This window comes from Sitophilus oryzae, unplaced genomic scaffold (genome assembly GCF_002938485.1).
Source record: "Sitophilus oryzae breed Bouriz unplaced genomic scaffold, Soryzae_2.0 scaffold_119_pilon_pilon, whole genome shotgun sequence".
Lineage (NCBI taxonomy): Eukaryota > Metazoa > Arthropoda > Insecta > Coleoptera > Curculionidae > Sitophilus > Sitophilus oryzae.
In genome coordinates, this window is record NW_022145837.1 from 1819440 (window position 1) to 1845767 (window position 26328).

Genomic DNA, 26328 nt, shown 5'->3' on the forward strand with positions numbered 1-26328 from the left:
GGTATTCTTGCACACATTTTATTACCACATTGCATTATGCTTAGGCACACTTTCCATTAGGCTAGAAGGTAGTACTAGTGGTACTTTCATTATAATCCTAGCAAACCAAAACGAAATAAAAATGAAAATTCTACACCCTGTATCTCCAAAACGAACATTTTAGGACATGAATTTATACGAACTTTTTTATCTGCATATTTTTATTATCTGCATATTTTGAGTAGTTTTTAAAAGCACTAATCTCTTTGGCCAGCCCTCAGCAGAACTAGATTTGTAGCTTCTGAATAACGGTCTAGGTAAAGTGTCTAGCTCATTTACCAGCTCAGAATTTGAATTTAGAGTTAGTAACTCGCATTTTTTTGGAGGACACTCTCATATTTATTTCAAACCAATAATCAACGAGAATATTCGTATAATTTAATTAATAAAATTTCTGTAAATCACTATAAATAATGAATTGTTTGTAATTGAACCGTATAATTTCTGTATTATTAATCCGGTAAATGATGGAGATAAACAATTGTGATTGATTAAAATTTTATTTTAATATGAAACTTTTTTAACAACATTCTGAGAATTCGAATAATGAATTGAATAATGACAAGACAAGTGACATCTGTCTAAAAAAAACAGCGATTTTGAGTGACAATTTGGTTATGTAAAATTTACAGTGACAATGCTTTCACAAAAAATAAAAAAACCCAATTCAAGGACAAAATCTGAAATAGAAGACTATTTTCAGTATATTTATCCTAAAAAAATAGTTCCATGACATTGAATAATTTTTTTATATGCCCTCAAAATTGCTTTAATTTGAAATAATTTTAAAGCGCCAATTGATGACGTATGAAAAATACGCCCAATCATATTACAGAACCGTGCTCGTGCGCCAGCCAACAACTGACAACATTGCGATTTGATTTTACCAGCACCATCTCAACTCAAGGCCAATCAAAATGATACGGGCAAGGCAAATATGGCGGCGAAGGCAGCGCATTATTAAATTGTTTACCTTTAAACTAAAAAGCCGGTAGTGGTTTCTCGTTCCGATTGCATACTAGAAATAATTAATTATCTCCAGTTTGTTGTGCTTCTGCAACACGTTTGCTTAGTTCTTAGTGTTCAGTGCATGGTGTGATCAGAAAATTGTGATAAAATAACAGTGTAAACTTCAAACTTTTGTGCTTGTTGTACTCCTCTATTATTAATTATTTTAAGGTAAGAACTAGAAGTATTTATCAAGATATTACACCTAAATGAGTAAAAAGCCTTCACCGCCAGTCTGCATAGTACTTTATAATGGTTACTTACAATAATCAAAAGATAGGTATTAAAGAGTAGGTATTAATATGTTATTGTAGCATACCTTTTACATGCTCTGTTTCAAATTGTCACGAGAATTATAGAGGGGGTTTCAAGGTTTCTGCTTTTATATTCCCCAAAAATGACAAGCTTCGTAAAAAATGGTTGACAGCTATTAAAAGAGATAATTTCACTCCTACTAGTAGTTCTCGGGTAAGAAGTGCATTAAATATGCCTCAAAAAGGCTAAAGGCCAAAGCCTCTGTTACCCTAGTGAGGATGTAGTTATGGCTACTGCTTGCACTTACCTCACAAGATATTGACAACATTTACATTTGAAAATATATGGCCTGGATGTAAGTCTTTTTTTAGGTCACAGTTGCCCCTCACATACGTCAGAATTTATTATTAAATCCATCTTGTTCAGAATTCAGAATATCCAATATTTTATTGAAGAACTATACAAAAAAAAAGGAATGACGTTATAAAAAGGTATTTAGTTTTTTTTCTATATAAAATCTTGTAACACATATTATATTTTTTAGTTATCCTTACGTATTATAGTTTAAATTTGTTCCCGTTTGTGTAATGCTGCAAAACATAGGAAAAATATTCCATATTTTTTGACCCAAGTCAGTGTAGTTTACTTCTGTTTTCTTAAATACATTATGTGTTTTTAAAGCTTCAACTTATTATAACCTCACCTCAAACCTTTAATATTTGAAAGTTACATACATAGGTTACATAAACTACACCCTCTACATAAACTACATTAACTACATGTATTGTAGTTTATGTAGTTTTTAAAATTAACATGTAGTTTTCCGAACCCTGTTCAGAATATCCAATATTTTATTGAAGAACTATACAAAAAAAGGAATGACGTTATAAAAAGGTATTTAGTTTTTTTTCTATATAAAATCTTGTAACACATATTATATTTTTTAGTTATCCTTACGTATTATAGTTTAAATTTGTTCCCGTTTGTGTAATGCTGCAAAACATAGGAAAAATATTCCATATTTTTTGACCCAAGTCAGTGTAGTTTACACCAAGAGCATTTACCAAGGCTTTTACTAAAACAAGTAACTTCCTATACTGTCCATAATAGTATATATTTATCAAACGTGCAGTAAATTCTAAACTATGGTAGGTAAGTGTTTGCAATTGAATATTTAGTTTATATTGCTATTTTCTGTCATATATATATATTTCTGGTTATTTCATTTTCCGATGATTTTGAACACCCTGTATATGCTACCTCAAGTTTGAATATTTACACACTAGTACACTACCTACCTATTTTCTGAGAAAGCAGACCTTTTTATAAAAAATAACTAACTAATGTTTTCATAAAAGTAATAATACAAAAAATTCCATACTTATGTGGAGAGCTTTAGACTCCCTGTATATTAAAAAATTAGTGAAACATTATGTAATCTAACCCGACATTTGTGTGAAAAATATCTATTTGGAAATAAAACAGGTTTTAAAATACGCGCCAAATAAAGCACTTCTATCTCCGCCATATTGGAAAAGGTTGAATAGCCTTGTGTGGAGGTGGTGGTGAGTCAGCATGCTAGCCCGGCCGCCGGCCGTGTTGCCGCTTTTCAACACGCCAGGTGTGACGTATTAAAAATAAAGTGGGGATTTTTATTCTGGGTTTTTTTGTTTTTATTTATTTTCTTAAGAACGACTTCAAATTTTTCGAAAGTGAGATAGCAGAAAATTCTAGAATTAATTGCTTTATTCAATTATGCTAATTCCAAAATATAGTGAAAGAGCCCATTTTGATTATGCAAAAGAAATACTGGTTGCCTAACGATTAACATTAATTTAAAAATAAATCCCCAACATGAATAATAAACAAAACATTTAAACAAAAACAGACCACAGACCACATAAAACAAATTGTTACTAGTAGTTAGTAGTAGTCAGAGATATAGATGTAGTAGTATATTGTTTTAATAAGCTGGCCAGGCTATCCGGTTGAGTGATAGAATTATCGTTTTTTAATGAAAATTAAAAAACATTATAAAGTTATAAATCTAGAATAGTATACGGTTTTAAATTAACTCTAATTTTTTGAAAGTTTATAAAAAGCGTTCATAAAAATATATACATATATCCTTCAAATCCTTCAATTTAATAGTAGTAAGAAGTTTAACTGCAAATAACTGCAAAACACATAGTGCACATACAATTTTTTTAAGAATTTTGATGAAAAAACTGAATCCCTTATAATTTGTGTAGTAATTGAATTGGCTAACTCGATTTTTTCTCCACAAGAGACTCAAATTAGATAAAGAAAAAAAAACACGGAAAACTGTGCTCCAATTCGTGTGAGAATTACATCCCAATTGCGTGATTCGAACGACACACGACTGTAAAAATCCCTTTGAAGAACTGTGTGTGGAAATTTCAGGAGAAAAACTGGGAAAATTGAAGAGGGACGAAGAGGATTTGCCTATGTGATTTTCCTTATTTTTTCGTTTTGCCTCGACGAGAATTTTAACAGGAAAAGTAAATGTAAAAACGGATTAAATATGGAAAATGTAATTCGGGAGTGGATAGTTTCTATAAACGATACACTTTTTCATGTAAAAAGTTTTATAGAAAGCATTTAATACCTAATTAAAAATTACATTTTCTGTTGAAAAATAAACTACGAAATCTCATTTTTATATTCTTCAAAAGCGAATATCTCTAACAAACAGAAGGTATTGAAATCAATAAAAAATAAACTATCGAGAAAAGTAAAGTTGCCCCGTGATAATAAAGAATTACTCTACTGTTTTTTTAACAATCACGTCTATCTTCATAGACGTCATCTATATTTCATACCAATTAAACTTTTAGTTACGTAATCAAGGGCGAGAATTTTAAATTCATTGTTGCCTACCATGGACATACTCGGCGCCGTGCTGACTAACTGGGCTTTAAATTTTGCGCTGGGGATTCATGTGGTAGCTCTGCTGTAAAAAATGTCAAGTTGCCGCATTTATTTATTTATTTCCTGACATTGTCATTCGTTTTGATACTTTAGTTTTGTAGTACGAGTTTCTGGTTTAAATAAATAGCGTTGTGATACTTGTGAAGCTTGAAAATGTTTACTAGCAGACCTTGCAGTCAGTCGAACATTGTTCTTTTTAGAACCTCTTTTAGTGCAAAGTGTACAAGATAGCTTAATAGTCGTAAAAAACTCATAGCAACTTTATTAGAATCTTTTGAACGGGAAAGCGGTAGTAATGGTCCTTTATGTCCCTTAAGTGCTGTAAAGGAGATGAGTTTTGTTCATGTAAATAATAACTGTTTATATATTTATAATTAATTTATTTTTGTTTCCTAAAATATTTTGATTAAGGAAAATATGTAAAAGTGCGCAACGCTGTGCCGGTCAAGCTTAATCACGTGACTAAAAGTTTATTTGATATGAACTATATAAATATAATTATTGGTACACATTTTCGGCGATTTAAATATTATTTTGTGTACGATATTACATCAATAATGCAGATCACCACAAATGGATTTTACTTAAATAATTTTGTTGTTTATTTTAAAGATTAGGATGTCATGTCATGAATATTGCTTTCGAGGTTACTTCCAATATTTATATTATTTTAAATCAAAATACTAAAGGTTTTACCTAAATTGACTTCAATCAGGCAACTTATATTATTTGGTATTTTTTTGCTAGAAACAACTCATTATTTAAATACAAATTTATACCTCCCCTTGAAACATTAAAAACTTAATGTTTTAAAGGATATAATATGTCTTTTACTCATGGAAAGCCATAAAGTTCAACAATTTAAAATATATAAACTATTACGTCTGTTTAATTGTTGACGTACTTCTATACCGTCAATGGATAAATAGTAATGCTCTGTAATTAATAATTAAGTACACATCGACGAGAAATTAAAAGTAATTTTTCTTTATCAAGTTTGTTAATTTTTTGGTTACATAATTTTTTTCGTTTTCTTTGTGTGATTATAACTAAGTAGCTTTTCGAAAAAAAAACATATTATAGCTTATATCGCTGGAGAGCTTGAAAAATTACGCTTTTATGAAGCCATGGCCAACTATGGTTTCCATTTAAAAAATAATGTTTGTGTCATATGTCAAAAATGACAGGTTTAGAAAAAAACGGAGAACACAATCTCATTAAGGATATGTTTATCTACAACTTTTATCCTTATTTATACCTAGTCAATCCAATTATAAATAAAATTTTCAATATCAAATTCTCCAATGTACAGGGTGGGTCAAATTGGACGCTTTTAAAGGGAAACACCCTTTTCTATGGGAGACAGACGAGAACTAATATCGGTGTCTGGAGCACAATTTTTATCAAAAACATGATGGTGAAAACCGCACATCGATATCTGTTACCGTTTCGGAGTTACGGGGTGTTTTTCAAAAATATGCATTTTTAACAAATCGTTGTAACTTTTTTGCTATGGAAAATTTTGTTTTTCTATGAAAACATTTCCAAAGCACCTTTTTACGTAGAATTTAATGGTTTAAGTACAATTTTTTTAATATTAATAATTTAAGAGTTATCAACAGAAAAATTGATTTTTTATTTTGGACACCCTGTATATCTTTAATTAACTGAAAAGAACTTAAAATTGCCTTTCCAAAAATATAGCACACTTGATATTTTGTTATAATCCCCTTCGAAATATAGAATTTTTAAAAGTTCGCCACTTTTAACTAGTAGGCTTTGGACCCCTTATTGATGATATGCCCCTAACGGAACTCAAAAACATATTTTTCCAGCAAGACGAGGCACCGCCTCAGGACGCCTAAGTTATCAGCAAATTTTTGCAGCTAATTTCAAGAATAATTTAATAGCTAACCAAGATCCCAGCCGTTGGCCGTCGAGGCTGCCGGACTTAGTGCCTATGGATCTATCCTATGGATATATTTGCGGAAGAATAAAGGTTCTTAATATTAAATTGCCCGTATAATCTAGACAAGAATTAGAAATAATTAGCAGTTATGAGAAGGTATGTTTCACCCCAACTGAGTTAATGAATTCCGCGAGAAATGTTCAAAAACGGCCCCGTCTGTCCATAACAGAAGACGGTCGATATGTCGAAAACCTAGCAAAATCTCGTGTCTTGGTTTGCTATTTATTCTTATTGTTATTAGATATAGTTTAAATGTTTTGATGTTGATTAAATATAGTTTAAATTGTTATAAAATTCTGCATCTCCCATAGCAAATATTATTTTAGTTTTAATTGATGCTCACAGCTAGATTTTTTTGCATTACAGCCTGCGCCGTTCAAAGCCTACTTATTTAAAGTGGGCGATTTTTTATAAACTCTATACCTCGAAGAGGAATCGGGCAAAATATCAAGTATGCTATATTTTTGGAAAGGTATGCTATAATTTTAAATTATTTTCAATGAATTAAAAATATACAGGGTGTCCCATATAAAACATTATAACAGATATCGATGTGCGGTTTCCACCATCATCTTTTTGATAAAAATTGAGCTCCAGACACCGATATTAGTTTTCGTCTATCTCCTATAGAAAAGGGTGTTTCCCTTTAAAAGCGTCCAATTTGATCCACCCTGTACAATCAAGTACTTTCTTTAAAAAAAACCTTGTCTTTTTGCTATAACAAACGAAAAATCACCAGCAATTTTCTTCAAGCACGCCGACCTGTCGTCGGTCGTCTGCAATTTTGAAAGAGCCCTTAATAATAGAGAGGGAGACATAAAATGAGACAGGCAGGTCGATTAACCTTTGGCAGGATAATGCTATTTAACGGCTCGTTTGCCGGTAGTTCCCCTGGGTCGTTTGCCAGATTAAAAAATCAAATTTCAGCTAAGCTGCTCTATCGGGGGAGTAATATTGGGGTAAGCACGTCGAGCTCCCCAAAGTGCGGTTAGTTAGTTGATTATACGTAAAAAAGTATATACAGTTCATAGCAAATAAACTTTTAGTCACGTGATTTAGCTTGACCGGCACAGCGTTGCCTACTTTTACATATTTTCCTTAATCAAATTATTTTAGAAAACAAAAATAAATGAATTATAAATATATAAACAGTTATTATTTACATTAACAAAATTCACCCAAGCAGCATTTGGACGTCGGGACAACGTTGTGTCACGCGACCAAACGTCGGAGCGCAACGTCGGCACAACCTCGTACCAACCCTAGTCTGCACTAGTTTGGAGAATAATTTTTGGGTCGAAACGACGTTGGATACCGACGTTGGCTAGAAGCCTAATTTAGTACAAACTGCAACGTTGTTTAAAATCCTAATTCACAGAAATACAAAACTAATATGGCGTCTAAGTCGCGTTTTATCCTAAATTGGGATAATTATAGTAAAAATATTATTTTTATGATTTAGTTAGAGACATATGTCAGATGGCAGTGAAGGAAAACAAAACAAAAGTATTTAAGTGTGGGGGATGTTTGAAGATCATAATTATTGAAACACTTTAATCAAGGCAAAAAAGTTAAACGCAAACAACTTTATTGATAAATGTATTGTTTCTACTTTGAAAAATACTAATGGGCCTTAAAATTAAAGAAGTTTTAAACATTTTCTTGAATTTTTCTTTTTTAGTAAAATGAGAATAATTTATTCGCAGTCGAAAAAATTGTCTCCGCGTGTTTTTTAGGGTCAAATATTTCAAAGTAATGTATTCAAAAAGCAGGAATCGCTATTTTAGTAACGAAACATTTTCTTATTTAACAACATGGCGGCTTTCACTTTGTTGTTTTGGAGATTAAGATGGAGTAGTTCGAGTAGTCGCATACTGGACTAATAAAGTCGCAGTTCGGCCTTAACAGGTAGTATACTAGTCGCAAGATTGCCTAATTTAGTCATCCTAGAGTCTAGCTTGTGCCGCCCTCTATAATCTAAATAAACGAGGGAGTGGATAAACTATCGGTAATATATGTCGATGTATATTTAAATTTAGTTTTATATGTACCTTTTTTATGTCCCATTTTAATTAAGTTTTTTTTATAAAAAACAAAAACAGCACTGAACTGTCTGACTGAACAGAACAATGAAGTGAAAATTTAAGATTTAAGGTTATGGTTCAATACAGTTGCAAAAAGGTAGTGACTCGACGTCCTACCAACGTAAGAATAAGGAAATCTAAGCAACGTTGGAATTAGTAAAACAGACGACGTTTGCATAACGTTGGAATGGGTCCTGAAACTGACGTCGGAAAACTCTATATTGTCCAACGTTGTAACTACGTTGTCCGAATCACCTAAAGATCACTTAAGCAAAAAAGGTTACAAGACAACGTTTATTCGACGTCGCAGAAACTTCTACTTTGCTGTAGTACTAGTCCAACGTCGGCACAACGTTATAAAAACGTTTAAATTTATTTTAATACCCAAGGTAGGGAGCTAACTATTTTTTGTAACTAATCCAACGTTGTGTTTAGTAAACATGTGGTCGCAAGTCGTGAAAATGCTACTTGGGCACCTTCTTAATAGCATTTAAGTTGCGATGAGTTTTTTACAGCTATTAAGCTATCTTGTACACGTTGCACTAAAAGAGGTTCTAAAAAGAACAATGTTCAAGGTCTGCTAATACAAAATTTTAAGCTTAAAGTATCACGACACAATTCATTTAAACCAAAAACTCGTAATACAAAACTAGAGTGTCAAAATAAATGACAATGTCAGGAAATCAACAGATAAATAAATGTGGCAACAATTGACACTAAGTAAGTAACTTATTATCTAAGGGATGGTCAGTAACATCCCTTAGATAATCCCTTGATTATTTTGACACAAACCCCATTTTTGAGTGCATTGAACTTATCTTTTGTCTGTCCTATTCCATCTTGAGTCTTATTTTCGATTAAAAAATGAGACTGGAGCTTTTCTGCACCGCATCCCCTAGTAAAACTGGATGGAGTTTCCATAAGAACGGTCATTTGTATGTATCAGCCAAGGGGTTAATTCAATTTTTCCCTAGCTTGAAAGCGAAACCGTGTTTCTCAAGTCAATCTTGTACGATACTGCCTTTTTTTGTTTTTTACCGATATTATTATTTATTAGTTGATAGGATTTATTAAAATTGCTTTATTTTAGACTTTTATTTGATTTATATTCATATTTTGTATCAATTTCTAACTTTTTAGTATCTTCTTTAATTTGTTAATTTTATGATGATATACGTCAATCAATTCTAATTTATGTCAAATACTACCTAACATACCAAATATTGTTTTTTATCTGAAGAAATAAAAAAGTTATAGAGGTGAGCCACTTTTGAGAAACACACGGTATATCCATTGTATTAAATATCATATAAACCCACAAATAGCCACCATACAAAATAAATCTGTATGCGTGTCCAGAAATTTTCAAAATTAACTAATATTATCTACTAATAAAATTAAACTAATGTTTCATTTTTTATTTATTAGTAGCTTTTACAATTTTTATATGTTTATATATAACTATATTTTTTTAATTTCGATATATTATTTATTTTGCTGCACACTTTCCTTTGATGCATTTCAGTCCAGGTCTGCAAATGTGGGCGGATTCCATTTCATTTGTACATTTTTCACCCTTATCTGAAATTAACAGATACAACAATTATTTTTAAACATTATCTAATAATAATGTTGGTTTTTTATTGTTAAAAGTAACATAATCCGTTTTATCATGTATAAATTATTTAATAAATAAACAGAAATTTAATAGCTTTAAAATACCCTGCTACCAACAATTTAATTTAGTATATTATATTAGTATATTAATGAATGTAATATATTGGTTAATGTGATATATTAGTTATATATATATAATATAATATAGGGTTAATTTATTTAATATATGTTTGAAACATAATATTTTTCAGTTCATGTTTTCTTATAATTGAATGGTATATGTATAAACTATAGAAATTTAATATCAACCGTTATTTAGAACCTAAAAATCATAGATTAAATAAGAATATCTATTTTTTATAGTGTACAGTGTCAGAGAAAAAGTCCGAATCATATAAACTGCCCGTCAAATTAAATACCACAGCGATTTTTTTACTCATTTTCAATGAGTTGAATTTTCAATGAGTTGTAACTTTGAAATAAATGGACCAATTTTCTTGATTTTTTTAGCATATTAAAGATCGGTTTTCGTAAATTGATCTAATTTTTCTAAATTTTGTATGAGATTTAGTTTTCTATGATATACAGGGTGTGAAAAAAAGGCATGTAATTTTTGTGTTGATGCCATTTTGCCAAAATTTAACTAGAATTATAAGTTCTGGGTATAGCTAAGACTAATATCTCGGGACGTATTTGGAATTTTTACGATAATTCATCTGGAATAAAAGATAATCAATTTTTACTCTAACTTGTATTTTTTCTACCTTTCTTAAGAGATATTCTAATAAAACTGAAATTAACTTTAAAATTGTAGTATATTCGTTACTTTTACAGTGTGAAATTAAAAAAAACTACTAAGTTGCAGCTAAACTACAGATTTTTAGACACAAAAAGAGTTTTTACAAAAATATCAAATACGTGTCGAGCTTTTATATTAACCTTATGGGCTGTTAAGTTCAGAATATTAAAAAAATAATTTTACTTTTCGCTGGTCGTATTTTTAAGAGATCCTGTATTAAACTGCGTTAGTTAAATCATTTTTTTTTAATTTCACATTGTAAAAGTAACGAATATCCTACAATTTTAAAGTTAATTATATTTTTGTTAGCATATCTCTTAAGAATAAAAATACAAGTTAGAATAAAAATTGATTATCTTTTATTCCCGATCCGTTATCGTAAAAATTCCAAATACGTCCCGAGATATTAGTCTTAGCTATACCCAGAACTTATAATTCTAGTTAAATTGTGTTTTTTAGCAAAATGGCAGCAACACAAAAATTACAAAAATTACATTCCTTTTTTTCACACCCTGTATATCATAGAAAACTAAATCTCATACAAAATTTAAAAAAATCAGATCAATCTACGAAAAACGATCTTTAATATCCTAAAAAAATCAACAAAATTGGTCCGTTTTTTTCAAAGTTACAACTCGTTGAAAATGAGTAAAAAACTCGCTGTGCTATTTAATTTGACGGGCAGTTTAGATTAAATTCCGAGCACTCTGTACAATTTGGTATTACGATATTTATAATAAAGTAAGAACAAACCAACATACGAAACAACAATAACGAGGATTATTTTATTCCAAGGTGTCATTTGGTATTTTTAATTATTTTTTACACACATTTTTAATTATTTTTTACAATTATTAGACAACAAATTTAATAAAAACCTAGGATTATGCAAGTGATCAAGAAGGAATTCAAGAATTTTTTGAATGATCCTATTATCTCTATGCTTTTATGAGCTACACGTTTTTAAATAAAGTACTGATAATTTTACAACCTTGAATTTGTTGAAAATGGAGCTGTCAATGCCCACCGTTATATTGAAGATGTCAAGTTATTGTTACATTTGCTCCTTTTATTGGAAATCATTTTATACTGATGCATTATAATGACAGGCCCCACGTTGCGCGGGGTAACGAGTTAGGAGTACGAGTAGTTAACGACTACCTGGATGAGGTTGGACTACGAAGATTGGAATGGCCTCCTTGTAGTCCCGACCTCAATCCAATAGAACATTCGTGCGATGAACTTAAAAGAGCTATTCGTCGTCGTCCTATTCCACCCCAAACTTAGCTCTTGTAAAGGGTTTTCTTGAGATCAAGAATAACTACCCTTATTCATTCGATACGACGAAGACCTCGAGCTGTTATTGCTGCGAGAGGTGGACATACACGCTATTAAAATTATTATAAAATTGTTGTTTTTGTCAATATAAGAATCTCTGAAATCAATACTTTGCTTAAAAATGTGCAGCTCATAAAAGAATAGAGATATTGGAATAATTCAAAAAATGAAATATTACAAATACATCTAAGATTACAAGAAAGTGTTTTTTTTATTAAAATGCCCGTCTCATTTTTCCCACAGGATGTTTTGTATTTCTTGCAAAAAACAACGTTTTGATTTACCCCGGTATAAACCCACCTAACCGAAGAATATTAGCCATTAAAATAATAAAAGATAATGCCAATAAATTTATTTTCACACTGATACTATAATCATAAAAATCGGATCAAACATCAAACTTAGTCAAAATTTTAGGGTGGTGAAATTTTGTGCCGGGGAACTACTATATAATTTCTTTATTTATAAGAATAGGTTAACTCGAATTACTTACCCAATATATTTTTACACACCAAACAACATCCACAATAATCCAATGTCACCATTTGATCTTTTGCACAAATCGGATATTTGCTGTTACAAATAATATCAACACCACATATTCCACAAGGGGAAGCAACACTACTCTCAAACTTTGCAATTAGAAATATTATGAAAAAACTGTTGACTAAAAATAGCTTTAAGCTAGTATTCATGATTTAAAGATACAAGAAAATAAAACTCTTCATGAAACTAGACAATATGAAATATATTATTTAAATATTCAAATGGCCAGATCCCAGATCAGTTACAAAAGCTAGTGTCAGAGAGAGTTTTTGTTTTGCATTAACTTTATGCATAACGTCACCTTTATATTGAAATTTTATTCTATTTTAATTTTATACTATTTAATATTATATGTAATTACCATAAATCTAAAATTTAGGTACATAATATAGCTATTAAAATTTTACATTTTCAACTAACCAACATGTTCAACTTATTCTCTATACAGGGTGTCCCAGAAATAAGTTCAAATATTTTAAGGGGTGGTAGATCTGGTCAAAAGAAACATTTTTTCTCTTAATCTACGACAATGTCATTATGACACGTTTAACATTGTCATTTGGATGTCATTATGGCTTTCATAATAGCACTAGTGCTATTATGAATTCATAATAACACGCAAATTTTAAAATAAGAAACAAACAAAAAAAGGTACATAAATACGTTTAATTATTGTAAACATTAATTATAATATCAGTACAATTGGTAAAATTAATTCCAGACGATGACAGGTGAGTTGAATTTTTAGAAAGTAAATTTATTTAATATTATTTTTTGTTTTTTGCTAAAACTGAACGTTTAACACAAAATTGACATCAATAATTGAGTTGTCAAAGTCAAAATAGAAACAATCAACAACCACGGTTACCACGGTGCGGCGGCGGCGTCGACTAATATGGGCACCTGATAATTTTGAATTTTAATTTTTATGAAGATATCTCTGATATTTTAAATTAAATCAAATCTCTTTGGATTGTCCCTCGTATCGCGTCGTAGATTAAATTTTGAATGATACACGTTCGATGCGAACTTTTTAATGAAGCTTGTGTAACTAAGCCACTCGGCTACCGCCTCGTGGCTAAACGTTACACGCGTTTCATTATGATATTCGTATCGAACTTGTATCATTAATAACTATTACCGTTTTTCAAATAAGTCCAAAATAACCGAGTTATTTTACTTTGAAAATTTCCAAAAAAAATAATTTTTTGCTAAAATTTTGAGAACCACTGGATCTTTTCTGGATTTTCTGTCGTGTAAATTTAAGCTACTACCTATGTTGCCATATTATCAAGAAATTATGTTTTTTAACTTAAAATTAAAAAAATTTCCAATTTTTTTTTCAAAAAATACCTCATGGGCGTGTTTCTGAGGCCGAAATATACTACCAGTTAAAATATTTGCACTTATTTTTGGGACACCCTGTATAAGAAGAATATACAGGGTGAGTCTTAAATAAGTCCAAATATTTTCAGGGCTAGTAGATCTCAATAAAAGAAACATATTTTCTCTTTACCATTTTTCAGATAAGTCCAAAATAACCGAATTATTTAAGTTGATGAAAAAAAATTGATTTTTTTGAAAAAAATTTGAGAGCCACCAGATTTTTTTTGTATTTGCATCCCTTTTAGTGCAGTAACCATTGAGTAAAGCTGTAACTATAGTAATATCATCAGAGATTAGAAATTATACCGTGGGAAAATTTGTGGTGAACAGGCAGTTCTAAAGAGTTTTCGAAAAATATACAGGGAAATTTAAAAGATGCATGATTTTCAATATGTATTTTTTGGGAAAAAAACCTCATAGACGTGTTCTTGGGGTCGATTCGACTGTCGTGACCTGCCAATTGCATAAGATAGCGGAATTTATACTTATACTACTTACTTATACTACTACTTTTAGTTATTTTAAAAATTAACTTTCTTTATATTTTTTGTCACATGTGTTTGTGTTACATGTCACAAAACACATATATTTTTTTAAATTGGATATTTTTATTTTATCCTAATAAATGTGTTATGTATTTTTCAAACTTACCGCAAAATTTGTGGTTCGTAAAATATTACGAATTGAAACAGAATTGAGGCAAAAGAAACATTTCAAGCGGAATGAAACCTCCAGTTTACGATTGTACATACAACATATTTACTACAAAATCCCGATCAAGTTGCTTTATATCCTTGTTGTTTTATTGTTTTCTGCTTTACTACGGGATCGTTTTAAACAGATAGAGGGAAAATATAAGCTACCTTTTATTACCAACAGTACCAATCCAAACTTACTACATACCGTGGATACTGTAAAAATAAAATTTATCAGAATATTCTCGAATATCACTATTGACTTGCGTTTTATTAAGGATAAGTTCGTTACATACTTCAATTTTATGTTTATGTTTTTCCAGCGAATTAAATATATTAATCCAGAATTATTAAAACAGTTGGCTATTCTGATTCTGATCGTTTGGTTGGCAATAAATTTGCCGCTTCATAGTAAAAGTGGTATAGCATCTTTGTTATTTTAAATGAAAAACCCGGTATATTATTATATTTTTCGAAACTACTTCCATATCTCAAAATGTTTCTATTATATTAACCTATACCAATCTCTAATAGTTTTCGAAATAAAAAATAAAACATGTGTAAAATTGCCAAAAACATGATCTTGTATAAGCATTGGCTAAATCATAAATTCCTCATATTGAAAGCTGCAATTTGGTTTATAGGTTCAGGAAAGTCGACATATCCGATCTATCTAAATCAATTGATTGGATATCAAACAGGGAGGTCAGCAAAAATAATTATTTCCGTTTGTTTTAAAATAGTTCAAATTATTGTTATTTTAAATTCAAGCCTATGTAATTTCCTTTTTTTACGTTCCTATACCTAAACCTTCTGGTTTCCTTGAGTAAAGCCACTTAAAAGATAATAATTCTACCGTATGATCGAAAAAAAAAACGGCGCCAGCGATAGCTATGAAATGAAGATCGCTGTCATTTTATATGTAAACTAGCGTGTACCAGCGACTTCGTTCGCGTCGAATTAATCATTTGTAATGGTGATGATCAAGCAAAGCAAGAATTTCCATTAACATACAAACTGGATAAAATTTTCTCACATTTATGTCAGCATGAGAAAAAAACAATATGGCGATATTATTATATAACTTGGTAATATTTGAGGGGTAGTTTCATCTCGTTGGAATTTGACTTTCGAAAAATCCGTTTGCCAAAAATAAGCTTTTTACGTCAAGCAGTTTAAGCAGAATCGTGGTTAATCAATTACCCAACTTTTTGGAACACCCTGTATGATTTTTTAAAAGATTTCAAAATATGTAAAAACAAAATAAATTATGCGTGTCCAAGCGTTTTTCCGAAAGACTATCCGTTTTTTAAATAACAAATATTGTAATATTTGAGGGGTGTTTTCACCATCTAGGAATTTGAGATTCGAGAAACCCCTCCTTATCGAACCTCTACACCTCACAGTCAGTCCATTTGCCAAAAATCAGGTTTAAACGTCAAGCAGTTTAAGCAGAATCGTGATTACTCAATAGTCATATTTTATAAAACACCCTGTATAAATTTTTAAAAAATCTTAAAATATGTAAAACAACAAAATAAAATATACGTGTTTAAGGGTTTTTTCCGAAAAACTCACCGGTTTTTAAATAAAAAAATATTCTAATATTTGAGGGGCGGTTTCACCCCTTAGAATTCGAGTTTCGAAATATTTCTTCTTATCGAACCTCTGCACCCTAAAGTCAATCCGTTTTCCAAAAATCAGCTTTTTACGTCAAGTGCTTTAAGCAGGATCGTGATTAATCAATGACCAGATTTTTCGAAACGCCCTGTATACATTTTTAAAAAATCTTAAAATATGTAAAAAAACAAAATAAAATATACGTGTTTAAGCGTTTTTTCGGAAAATTGACTGTTTTTTAAATAAAAAATATTGTAATATTTGAGGGTTGGTTTCCCCCTCTTGGAACTGGAATTTCGAAAAATCCCTTCTTATCGAACCTCTACACCCTAGAATCAACCTGTATCAAACCTGTATGCCAAAGTTGAGCTTCTTACGTTGAGTGGTTTGAGCAGGATCGTGATTAATCAGTGAGTCAGTCACTTAAGGATTTTATATATTAGTATAGATTTATATGGGAAATGTCATCGATCGCCATTTCCCAGCCAACTGGACGCCGTTTTTTTCGATTCGATCATATTACAATACATCAATCTTACACATGTTTTATTTTTTATCTCAAAATATATTAGGTATCGAGATAGGTATAAGTTAGTATAATAGAAAAATTATGAAATATGAAAGTAGTTTCCAAAAATGTAATAATATATTGGGTGTTCCATTTAAAATAAGAAACATGCTGAAAATATTTTATAAAGATGTGCCGTAGGTAGACGTACGTAGGTGCCGTTATATAAAAATCACCGGTTCTCCATAAAAGACTAACGTGCCATCGCCGTAAATCACTCTATATAGAGTGACGAAATTATCTTTTATAAAATTTGAACATGTAGTGTGAACAAATCGCTATCTATTTGATGAACCTTGCGATTTGGCATGCAGATCAAATCGTTGCCTGTAGGGCCCCTTTAAATTGTTTAATATATTAGTAAAGTCTGTTATCGTATGTTTAAATATAAGGATTCCCAAAATCCGTAAAAGTACATACAATCTTTACACAGAATTCAATTTTTTCTTTTCCTTTTTATCCGAAAATAACATAAAAAAAGAAAAACCCGATCACAAAAACATATTTGCCGGGTAAAAGACAAGAAACTAACCGAGTTTACCACAAAAGATTTACATTTTTCGATTACCTACGTCATTCAAACTCACATTCTTTCCGCCTTCTTATTATATACAAGACGAAAACGTTCCCAACGAGAAATATTATTAGAGTTTTTCTTTTTATATGTATTTTTTTCTCGGGATACTTTTATTCTTTGCCGTTTTTCACCGCTCCACGCTTGACAATGAAAAACAACTATGTTAAAAAGGTTGACGGTGCCATGTGGGATTAGCCTAATGATGTGTGATTTTTTATATTTATTTCTTTTTCTCCCACAGAAATTGACTAAAATAAATGGAGCAAGTCAGCTAGTTAAGATGATATGATTGATAAAGGGTTTTTCATATAACCTGTCCATTATTTTTTAGGGTTTCGTACCCAAAGGGTAAAAAGGGGAACCCTATTACTAAGACTTCGCTGTCCGTCCGTCCGTCTGTCACAAAGGTCTATCTTATGAACCGTTATAGCTAGACAGTTGAAATTTTTACAGATAATGTATCTATGTTGCCGCTATAAAAACAAATACTAAAAACAGAATTAAATAAATGTTTATAAATAAAAAGTACTTTCACTAAACATTATTTTTTAAGTAAGAATTTTACATAGAATCTTTCAAGTCCTCGGTGGCCGCGTGGTTAAAGGCGTTAGGACTTTACTATGGAGTGTAGAGGTAAGGAGAAATAACTCCGTGTATTAAAAAATGGTCAAAAAAAGGGAAGAATTAGGATGGCGCTGCTGTAGCAAGATTCTAAAATTTAAGACATGCGCCGAACATTTTAGAACAGATTATTCAAGACATAAATATTTGACGTGAAGCAAACGCGAAGTCGCGGGTTTAAAAAAAATACAATTTTATTTTCATGTTGCATGAAATAAATTACAGATTTTTATTCAGCAGCAATAGACTAGGCCCTTTTTTTATTGTTTCTCATAAGTTATTTCGCAAATGTCATTCAAGACGACGAAAAAATATTCTTATCGTTTTAGCTTAAAATTAATGGTAATTATAATTAAGACAAATTTTATTTAAAGTAATAATTGGTGATGGGTTTAAAATAAATATAATGCAGCTTTAAAATAACTTCATACCTACATTTATTTGGTATAAAAGTAAGTCAATATGTGGTTTTATTATTGATTATTCAGATATCAGAGCCTCTTTTTATTATTGTTTCTCATAAGTTATTTCGTAAATCTCATTCAAGATGAAAAAGCTTTAGTTTAAAATTAATGTTAATTATAATTAGGAAAACTTTATTAAAAGTTTAATTGATGATATGGGATTTAAGTAAATATAATGGCAGGTCAAAAATAACGTAACACATTTTATTTAGTATAAAAATTAAGCCAATATAATATAATTTTATACTGTACAAGTATTTATTTACGTTTTGCCATCGTAGTTGCCATTCATTCAGAATAGTGGATTTTAAATGTTCGATAGTCGGATGGCTTAACTACCTTAATATCAACTACTTCTAGACAAGAATGGTGTGCAGTATTATCTTCTTTTTCACTCCCAGCTATTCCAACATGGCTTGAAACGTGAAATAATATAATTTTATAGCCCTTCCAGATGCTCATGTCTTCCTTGTAGTTCACCCAATAGAATCGTTCTCGCAGCTTCCTCCCAAGTTGGTAGTTGCTATTCATTCAGAATAGTGGATTTTAAATATATTTGGTAGTCGGATGGTTTAACTATCGTAACAATAACTACTTTTAATAATTCTTTTTCTCAATTCTTTGCACTATAATTTGCATCCCACGTATTGTAATATTTTCCTTTGAATTTCGTTTCCTATTGTCCCATGGCTTGAGACGTAATGTTATAGCCCTTCCAGATCCTCATGTATATGTCCCTTTTCCTTGTAGTCCACCCAATAGAACCTTTCTCTTAGCTTCCTCTCAAGTTGGTAGTTGCCATTCATTAAGAATAGTGGATTTTAAACATGTTTCGTACTCGGATGATCGGTTAACTACTGTAACATCATAAATAAATTGTATACCAACACATAATGGCCAAACTTCAACAGACTTTAATATTCATAAACCTCATCAGAAGAAAATATTTTTTGATCCAAAGTTTTTTTTTGTTATTAGAATAAATTACCTGCAATTTGTTAATTCATTACAACATTGAATAAAAGATGCAAAGTGTTTATACATACTATAATAGATAAATCTTCATTTAAAATTATGTGATAGATCTGCTTGCTTGTAGGATCTAGACTCATAAACTCAATCATTTCTTTTATTGATATAACCAATAAAGTAGTAATGCTGAAATTTTGTTTTTGATTTGAGCAGTAGGGTCCATTATTTCCATTATTTGATGCTGTTATTGCTCTACAAAATGTTGATCTTTATCAAGGAATGTTTATGTGTATAATATTATTATTTATGTGTATAATATTATTATTTATGTGTATAATAATACTGTAAAAACACGGCGTCCAGTTGGCTTGGAAATGAACATCTCGATGACATTCTCCATATCATTTTACATATAAAATGACAGCAATCTTCATTTCATAGGCATCGCTGACGCCGTTTTTTATTCGATCAAAAAAAGTACTTACGTGTATAATATATACTAATATATACTTGTACTTACGTGTATAATATTCATTTAATGGTTCCTGTTTTAGTTGCTGGTTTTTTATTGTGTTGTTGCTCTACAAAATGTTAATATTTATGTGTATAACATTACTCTTTCTGTGTATAATAATATACTTATGTGTATAATATTCATTTAATGGTGCCCTTCTTGCTTGTTGCTGTTGTTGCAATTCAGAATTTAAATTAACCTGAGGCAGTAGGTAGAGCTTCATCCTCCAATATTTTCCTATGTAAATACTGAAGTGGACAGACAGTATTTCTGATGATAATTTTATCACAAACTTTAACATCTTGTTCTTTAAAATGAAACTGCCATACCTTATCTGTAGATTTCAAAGCAATATCTAAATGCTTTTGACCATCACTGTAATCTAATCCTTGTCTGAAAATCAATACCTAATATTATCCTGATGATTTTGATTTTTGATAGATTATTAAAATACAGCACTTACAGTTAATTATATTTCTTGAAAGTACCTACAATTTTATGTATTTCCTACTTTTACTTGTTTAAAAAAATGCCAACAATTTGTGCATGTCTGTCAAACTTTAAAATCATTAAAAATACATTTTATTTAGGTTGTAACTTTATAAAAAGGATTGTAAAAATATACTTTGTAACATGTATGTCAATAATCTTACGAAAAATGTTTACTACACTTTTGATTGACTCTAATTTTTACATATAATACAAATAATACAATACTGAATTATATTATGTATTTTACATACCGTAGGCTTTGCCTTTGCTCTTTATTTTTCCATCAGCTATTCAATCAACTTCGCACCACACACACTTTAACCATTGTTAAATAATAAATAAAGCACAAAATATTCATAAACAATAATTATTTTAAATTCAAAAACTCTGTCTGAAAAATAAAAACAAAATTTTTTTGGGTAATGTTTGGTTATATTTATTTTTATTCTCTTATCTATGGTTACTTTTCATTTTTTAGATTCATGCGTTTTTAGCGCCACTGTGGTTATTTGGCGAACCCTTATTCTTCCCATTTTGTGACGACTTTTTCAATAAAAGTCCCGTAAGAGTTATTTCTCCTTACCTCTACACTCCATAGACTCTACGCTGCTATGACGATGACGTTGGAGCCGTAGTAAGGCAGGTTCGAATCCTAGTCAAGGCGACTTTTTTTAATCGTTCTTTTTAATTTTTACATATTTATTTTTTACTTTTTACATATTTATTATTGATTAATACAATTTTTAGTAATGTGTTTCTTCATTTTTTTTAAATTACTTATACGCGCATTTAAAATTTCAGCTAAATCGGAAAAAAAGTTTATAATAATATAGTATCTAATGTTGTATAGATAATGAATGGTACGGGACCCTTCGTGCGCGAGTCCGACTCGCACTTGACCAATTTTTGTTTAGAATTTCACTTATAGAAAGAACGACTTTGATTTGAAAATATGTTTGAATCACCCTGTATGCTGAAAAAAATATTTTCAAAATGTGCGTTACGATTACCCCCATATTAAATAAAAAAACTGAAATGAAATTCACGAACAAAAAAACTTATATAGAGCTTTCGAAGAAGCCTGAACCCTGTAGTAAACAATAATGTCTACTAGTGATTTTTGACAATGACTAAAATAGACACCATCTGTCAAGTTTCTTCTGTTTAATATGATGAAAAGAACAAAAATAAAGCTTACCATTTAAAAAATTCAGCTTTTTGTATTTTTTTGGTAAATATGTATATTTATAAAAAAAATTGGACATAATAAAATCTATCGGATTAGCCTGTATATTAACATCTTTTACAGGAGATTTTTTAATTAATTATATTGAGAACCAATTAAATTGAACATCAGCATAATTTCCTTAAGGAGAAAATTGGCAATATCAAATTGATTAACTACGGAGCAGGATACACCAAAGAGCTTCAATCTGAACAATCAAGTGGGCGTTATAATATGTATAGATCCTTAGCAAAAGCCTTTGATATGATTAATAATACTATTTTATTAAATAACTTACTCAAGTATGAGTTTGTAGACAGATTGAATTTATTGAGTTATATCTAGTAGAGTTCATTTGTCTTTGCTTTGCAATACTTTTTATAATAGGAGATAAAATATATCTTGAAGGGGTTCAGAGAAAAGTTCAGGCAAAATTTCGCCAGACGACATTCAAAAAAAGACATACAAGAAAATACAACTTACCTGTGAAGTACAATGACAGACAAAACTGTCACTGTTATGTATGCTCTCGTTGATAACGTTGATAACTGTAGATGATTGATGTTATGTATAAACGAAAAATAATAGTTATAGTCAAATTAGTAGATAAATATGTCAAAAATAACGTTAAAATCTTCAAAATTAGGGCTAGATATGCAAAAACTGTTAGTCTGTTTACTGTTAATAATAAAATGAAATTTAAAACCCACAATTTATAATTAAATTAATAGAATATGCTAAATACCTACTGGCTTCTAAGAAATCCTATTTATATATAAAATTTCCGTGCATATATTATACATATCATGTGATTTATTATTTTCAGCTATTTTTAAAACATATTTCTTTGCGTACAACATTATTAAAGATAATTAAAAAAAAAGGATCGCGTTATAGTGTAAAACAGTCATAAGTACTTATTAAAAATGATTAAAACTATTTTAGAAACAAAAATTTTATTTATATAATAATTGAATATTTTATTGATATATGAAAGATCTACTTATTTATAATTATAATATGTCATAATAATCATGGAGCTGTGCATTGTCCTTTGATGCATTTTAGTCCTTTGTCACAAACTGAAAAGTTGGGTCCCTCTCCTTCAACGATACAAGATTCTCCTTCTCCTGAAAAAATAAATCTACATGTTAGGGACAAAGCTCAACCGGCTTTTAACAGTAATGACCGGTCAGTATTCTATGTCTCCACTTAGACTGGACATTGTTGCTATTGACCGGTCATTAAGGTGAAAATCCAAAGGATTTGGACAATAGAATCGTAGAACGTAGAGTCGTAGAACAAATACAAATAATATAGATGTCTTCTCTGCATGTTCTGTTGCCATTCTGATCTCTATATACCTACTATCTCTATTTTAGTTTTTAACAGTTTACTAAGATCTTTTATCAAGATTGAGAAATTACTGAGAAACTGTAAATAAACTTCCTTCCAAAATATGTGTCCAAATATCTTATTAATAATTCAGTAAAACGAACATTAAACATATTCAAATAGTATACCTAAGACAGATCTACAGGCTCTACAACATCCACAATAATCAATTGTAACAATTCCATGGTTACAAATAGGCTCCCTTTCCTTACATACCACATCTTTTCCACAAGTTCCACATAATCCAGTTTTTGGTTCTTCGCTATAATAAATGAAAATTAATAAATAATATTTTCTTGCCTTTAGTTGTGTATTTTTTCTAATTTCAAAAAATCGAAAGTAGAGAAAAAAAAATAAAAAGTAAAAAGAAAACTGTTTTTGCTTGGCGTAAAGGGGTTTCTGGGCCTACCCTTCATCAGGTGGGCTGTCCAGGGGCTGGTTCTCACCGATACGACAAGCAAAACTTTTTCAATATCAACACACGATGTCGTAAAGTGTCGGTGAGATATTAGTGCATCTCCCGTCAAAAGATGGTAAAAAGCGTTTTTCGGCCCGCTCAAATATATGAAATGAACAAAATTCTTACAGCTTTAGTGTATATTAATAAATAATATTTTCTTGCCTTTATCTGTGTATTTTCTCTAATTTCGAAAAATCGAAAGTAGAGAAAAAATTAAAAAAAAAATAAAAAATAAAAAGAAAATTGTTTTGCTTGTCGTAAAGGGGGGAACCAAGCTCCACTCCCACAACCGGTTTCTGGGCCTACCCTTCATCAGGTGGGCTGTCCAGGGGCTGGTTCTCACCGATACGACAAGCAAAACTTTTTCAATATCAACACACGATGTCGTAAAGTGTCGGTGAGATATTAGTGCATCTCCCGTCAAAAGATGGCAAAGAGCGTTTTTCGGCCCGCTCAAATATATGAAATGAACAAAATTCTTACAGCTTTAGTGTATATTAATAAATAATATTTTCTTGCCTTTATCTGTGTATTTTCTCTAATTTCGAAAAATCGAAAGTAGAGAAAAAATTAAAAAAAAGAAATAAAAAGTAAAAAGAAAATTGTTTTGCTTGTCGTAAAGGGGGGAACCAAGCTCCACTCCCACAACCGGTTTCTGGGCCTACCCTTCATCAGGTGGGCTGTCCAGGGGCTGGTTCTCACCGATATGACAAGCAAAACTTTTTCAATATCAACACACGATGTCGTAAAGTGTCGGTGAGATATTAGTGCATCTCCCGTCAAAAGATGGTAAAAAGTGTTTTTCGGCCCGCTCAAATATATATGAAATGAACAAAATTCTTGCAGCTTTAGTGTATATTAATAAATAATATTTTCTTGCCTTTAGCTGTATATTTTTTCTAATTTCGAAAAATCTAAAGTAGAGAAAGAAAAAGAAAAAGTAAAAAGAAAATTGTTTTGCTTGTCGTAAAGGGGGGAACCAAGCTCCACTCCCACAACCGGTTTCTGGGCCTACCCTTCATCAGGTGGACTGTCCAGGGGCTGGTTCTCAACAATACTGGTTCTCTCAAAATATAATAAATGAAAATTCGTATAAAAATCTATATTTTTAATTAATATTTTTTGACAGTAAATTTTAACTATTTCAGATTTTTAAATAAATTTTCTTCATACATATTTTTTTATCTAAACAAAATTTATTTTATTATCAAGCAATATATATATATATATATATATATATATATATATATATATATATATATATATATATATATATATACTTGAAGTCATTGTCATTTACTATAAATATTATTTGAATTCAATCTGAAAATTGGTACAACTAAAACTTCAAAAAAAAATTGTAAAGTGTTTATAAAAGGAGTTATTTTTATTATTGAAAATCTACATACTATAAACCAAGAGGCATACCTGCAGTACTGGCAACATCCACAGTCATCCCAAACTAAGTACTGCCCTTCTGGACATTTTTCTGGTGGTGCTTTACATCGAACTCTTTGGCATAATGTCCAATCCTTACAAACGCATACTACACTTGCCATATTCCATAACAGTATTATTGAAATAATTAACAAAAAAACCTTCATATTGTCGTACCTACTTCTAAATTTAACACAAACTACCTACACAATGATATACAAGACCGTGTATATATGTTGGTGATTAATTTTATTTAAATAATTTCTGAATTTGTTTTCGTTGAATCATATAAACGATAATAGACGCTTAAAATAAATTTACAGGGAATTTAAATTTTGAAATTTAGGTATTTTACAGTACCAGAGTAAAAACGGACAATACATATACGGGATAAAAATTCAATAAAGATGTTAATGTGTCTGTAAATAATAGAACTGCAATACTCAGAGTAACAATATCATCAAGATTTATTTTATTTATGTAAAACTACTTCATCGTCATCATTTTCAGCTTATTCAACCATTTTCAATTATGGTGTAGCCTCCCTCACATATTTAGATACTCTCTTTGTAGTTGGGCCCATTGTTGTCTATTGTTGGCTATGTGGGCCCAAGTAATCCCTGCTAATTTCCTAATATCATGGTCTCATTTCAGGTTTGGTCTTCTTCTAGGTCTTTTAATTCCTCCTGGATATGATGCTGTAATTTTTGTAGTCTATCTGTTGTCCCTCCTTCTTACCAGGTGTTCTACCCATTGCCACGTGATTTGATTCTGTGGATGTGTGTTCTATTACCTGGATTTTTTATGTTATCCACTTTATTTTTTACGGTCTTAATGTTAAATTCCTTGTCCCTTGTCTAATATAAGCTTCTTCTTAAGGTGCCGTGCAGATTCCTGCGTAGGCGTTCATCTTTTTCTTCCTCATCAGATGGTTCTATTAACTGCAGCGACTTGGAGTGCTTGGAAGTCCTGTATGCCTGTCCAATGACGAATATTTCTCAGCCAGGATAGCTTCCTTCGCCCTATTCCCCTTTTGCCCCCCTCTATTTTACCCTGGAGAATCAAACGCTGGAAGCGATAGCGTTCTCCGCGTAGTATGTGTCCCAAATAGGCTATTTTCCTTTTCTTGATGATTTCGAAGAGTTCACGTTGTTCCAGACCAGCTCTTCTGAGAATGTCTTCATTCCTCACAAGGTCGTAGGGTACACGTTTCGAAGGCTTCAATTCGGTTTATTGTAATAGTATTAGTAACAAAACGGACCAGACATAGCACTTCACCATTCTGTATCTAAAGC

The 26328-nt window shown here is 30.6% G+C and overlaps 2 protein-coding genes across 2 annotated transcripts in view; both read right to left on the reverse strand.

Moving 5' to 3' along the window:
* The window catches only part of LOC115891874 (zinc finger protein OZF-like), a 203506-nt gene that overhangs the window by 51412 nt on the left and 125766 nt on the right, over positions 1–26328 (reverse strand). The gene's annotated exons all lie outside the window — the stretch shown is intronic.
* LOC115891885 lies at positions 22713–25426 on the reverse strand. The gene is made up of 3 exons (XM_030912485.1): positions 25025–25426; positions 23265–23398; positions 22713–22871 (listed from the first exon to the last, which is right to left on the reverse strand). Exons 1-3 carry the CDS (start codon positions 25198–25200, stop codon positions 22774–22776), a joined length of 408 nt encoding a protein of 135 aa, XP_030768345.1. The 5' UTR covers positions 25201–25426; the 3' UTR covers positions 22713–22773.

Excerpts from the sequence above, each read along its gene's own strand:
- LOC115891885 (XM_030912485.1), bottom strand. The coding sequence starts at position 25,200 with ATGAAGGTTTTTTTGTTAATTATTTCAATAATACTGTTATGGAATATG. Across the intron at positions 23,399-25,024 it reads GGATGTTGCCAGTACTGCAG|CGAAGAACCAAAAACTGGAT; the intron begins GTATGCCTCTTG and ends CATTTATTATAG. Across the intron at positions 22,872-23,264 it reads AGCCTGTAGATCTGTCTTAG|GAGAAGGAGAATCTTGTATC; the intron begins GTATACTATTTG and ends TTATTTTTTCAG.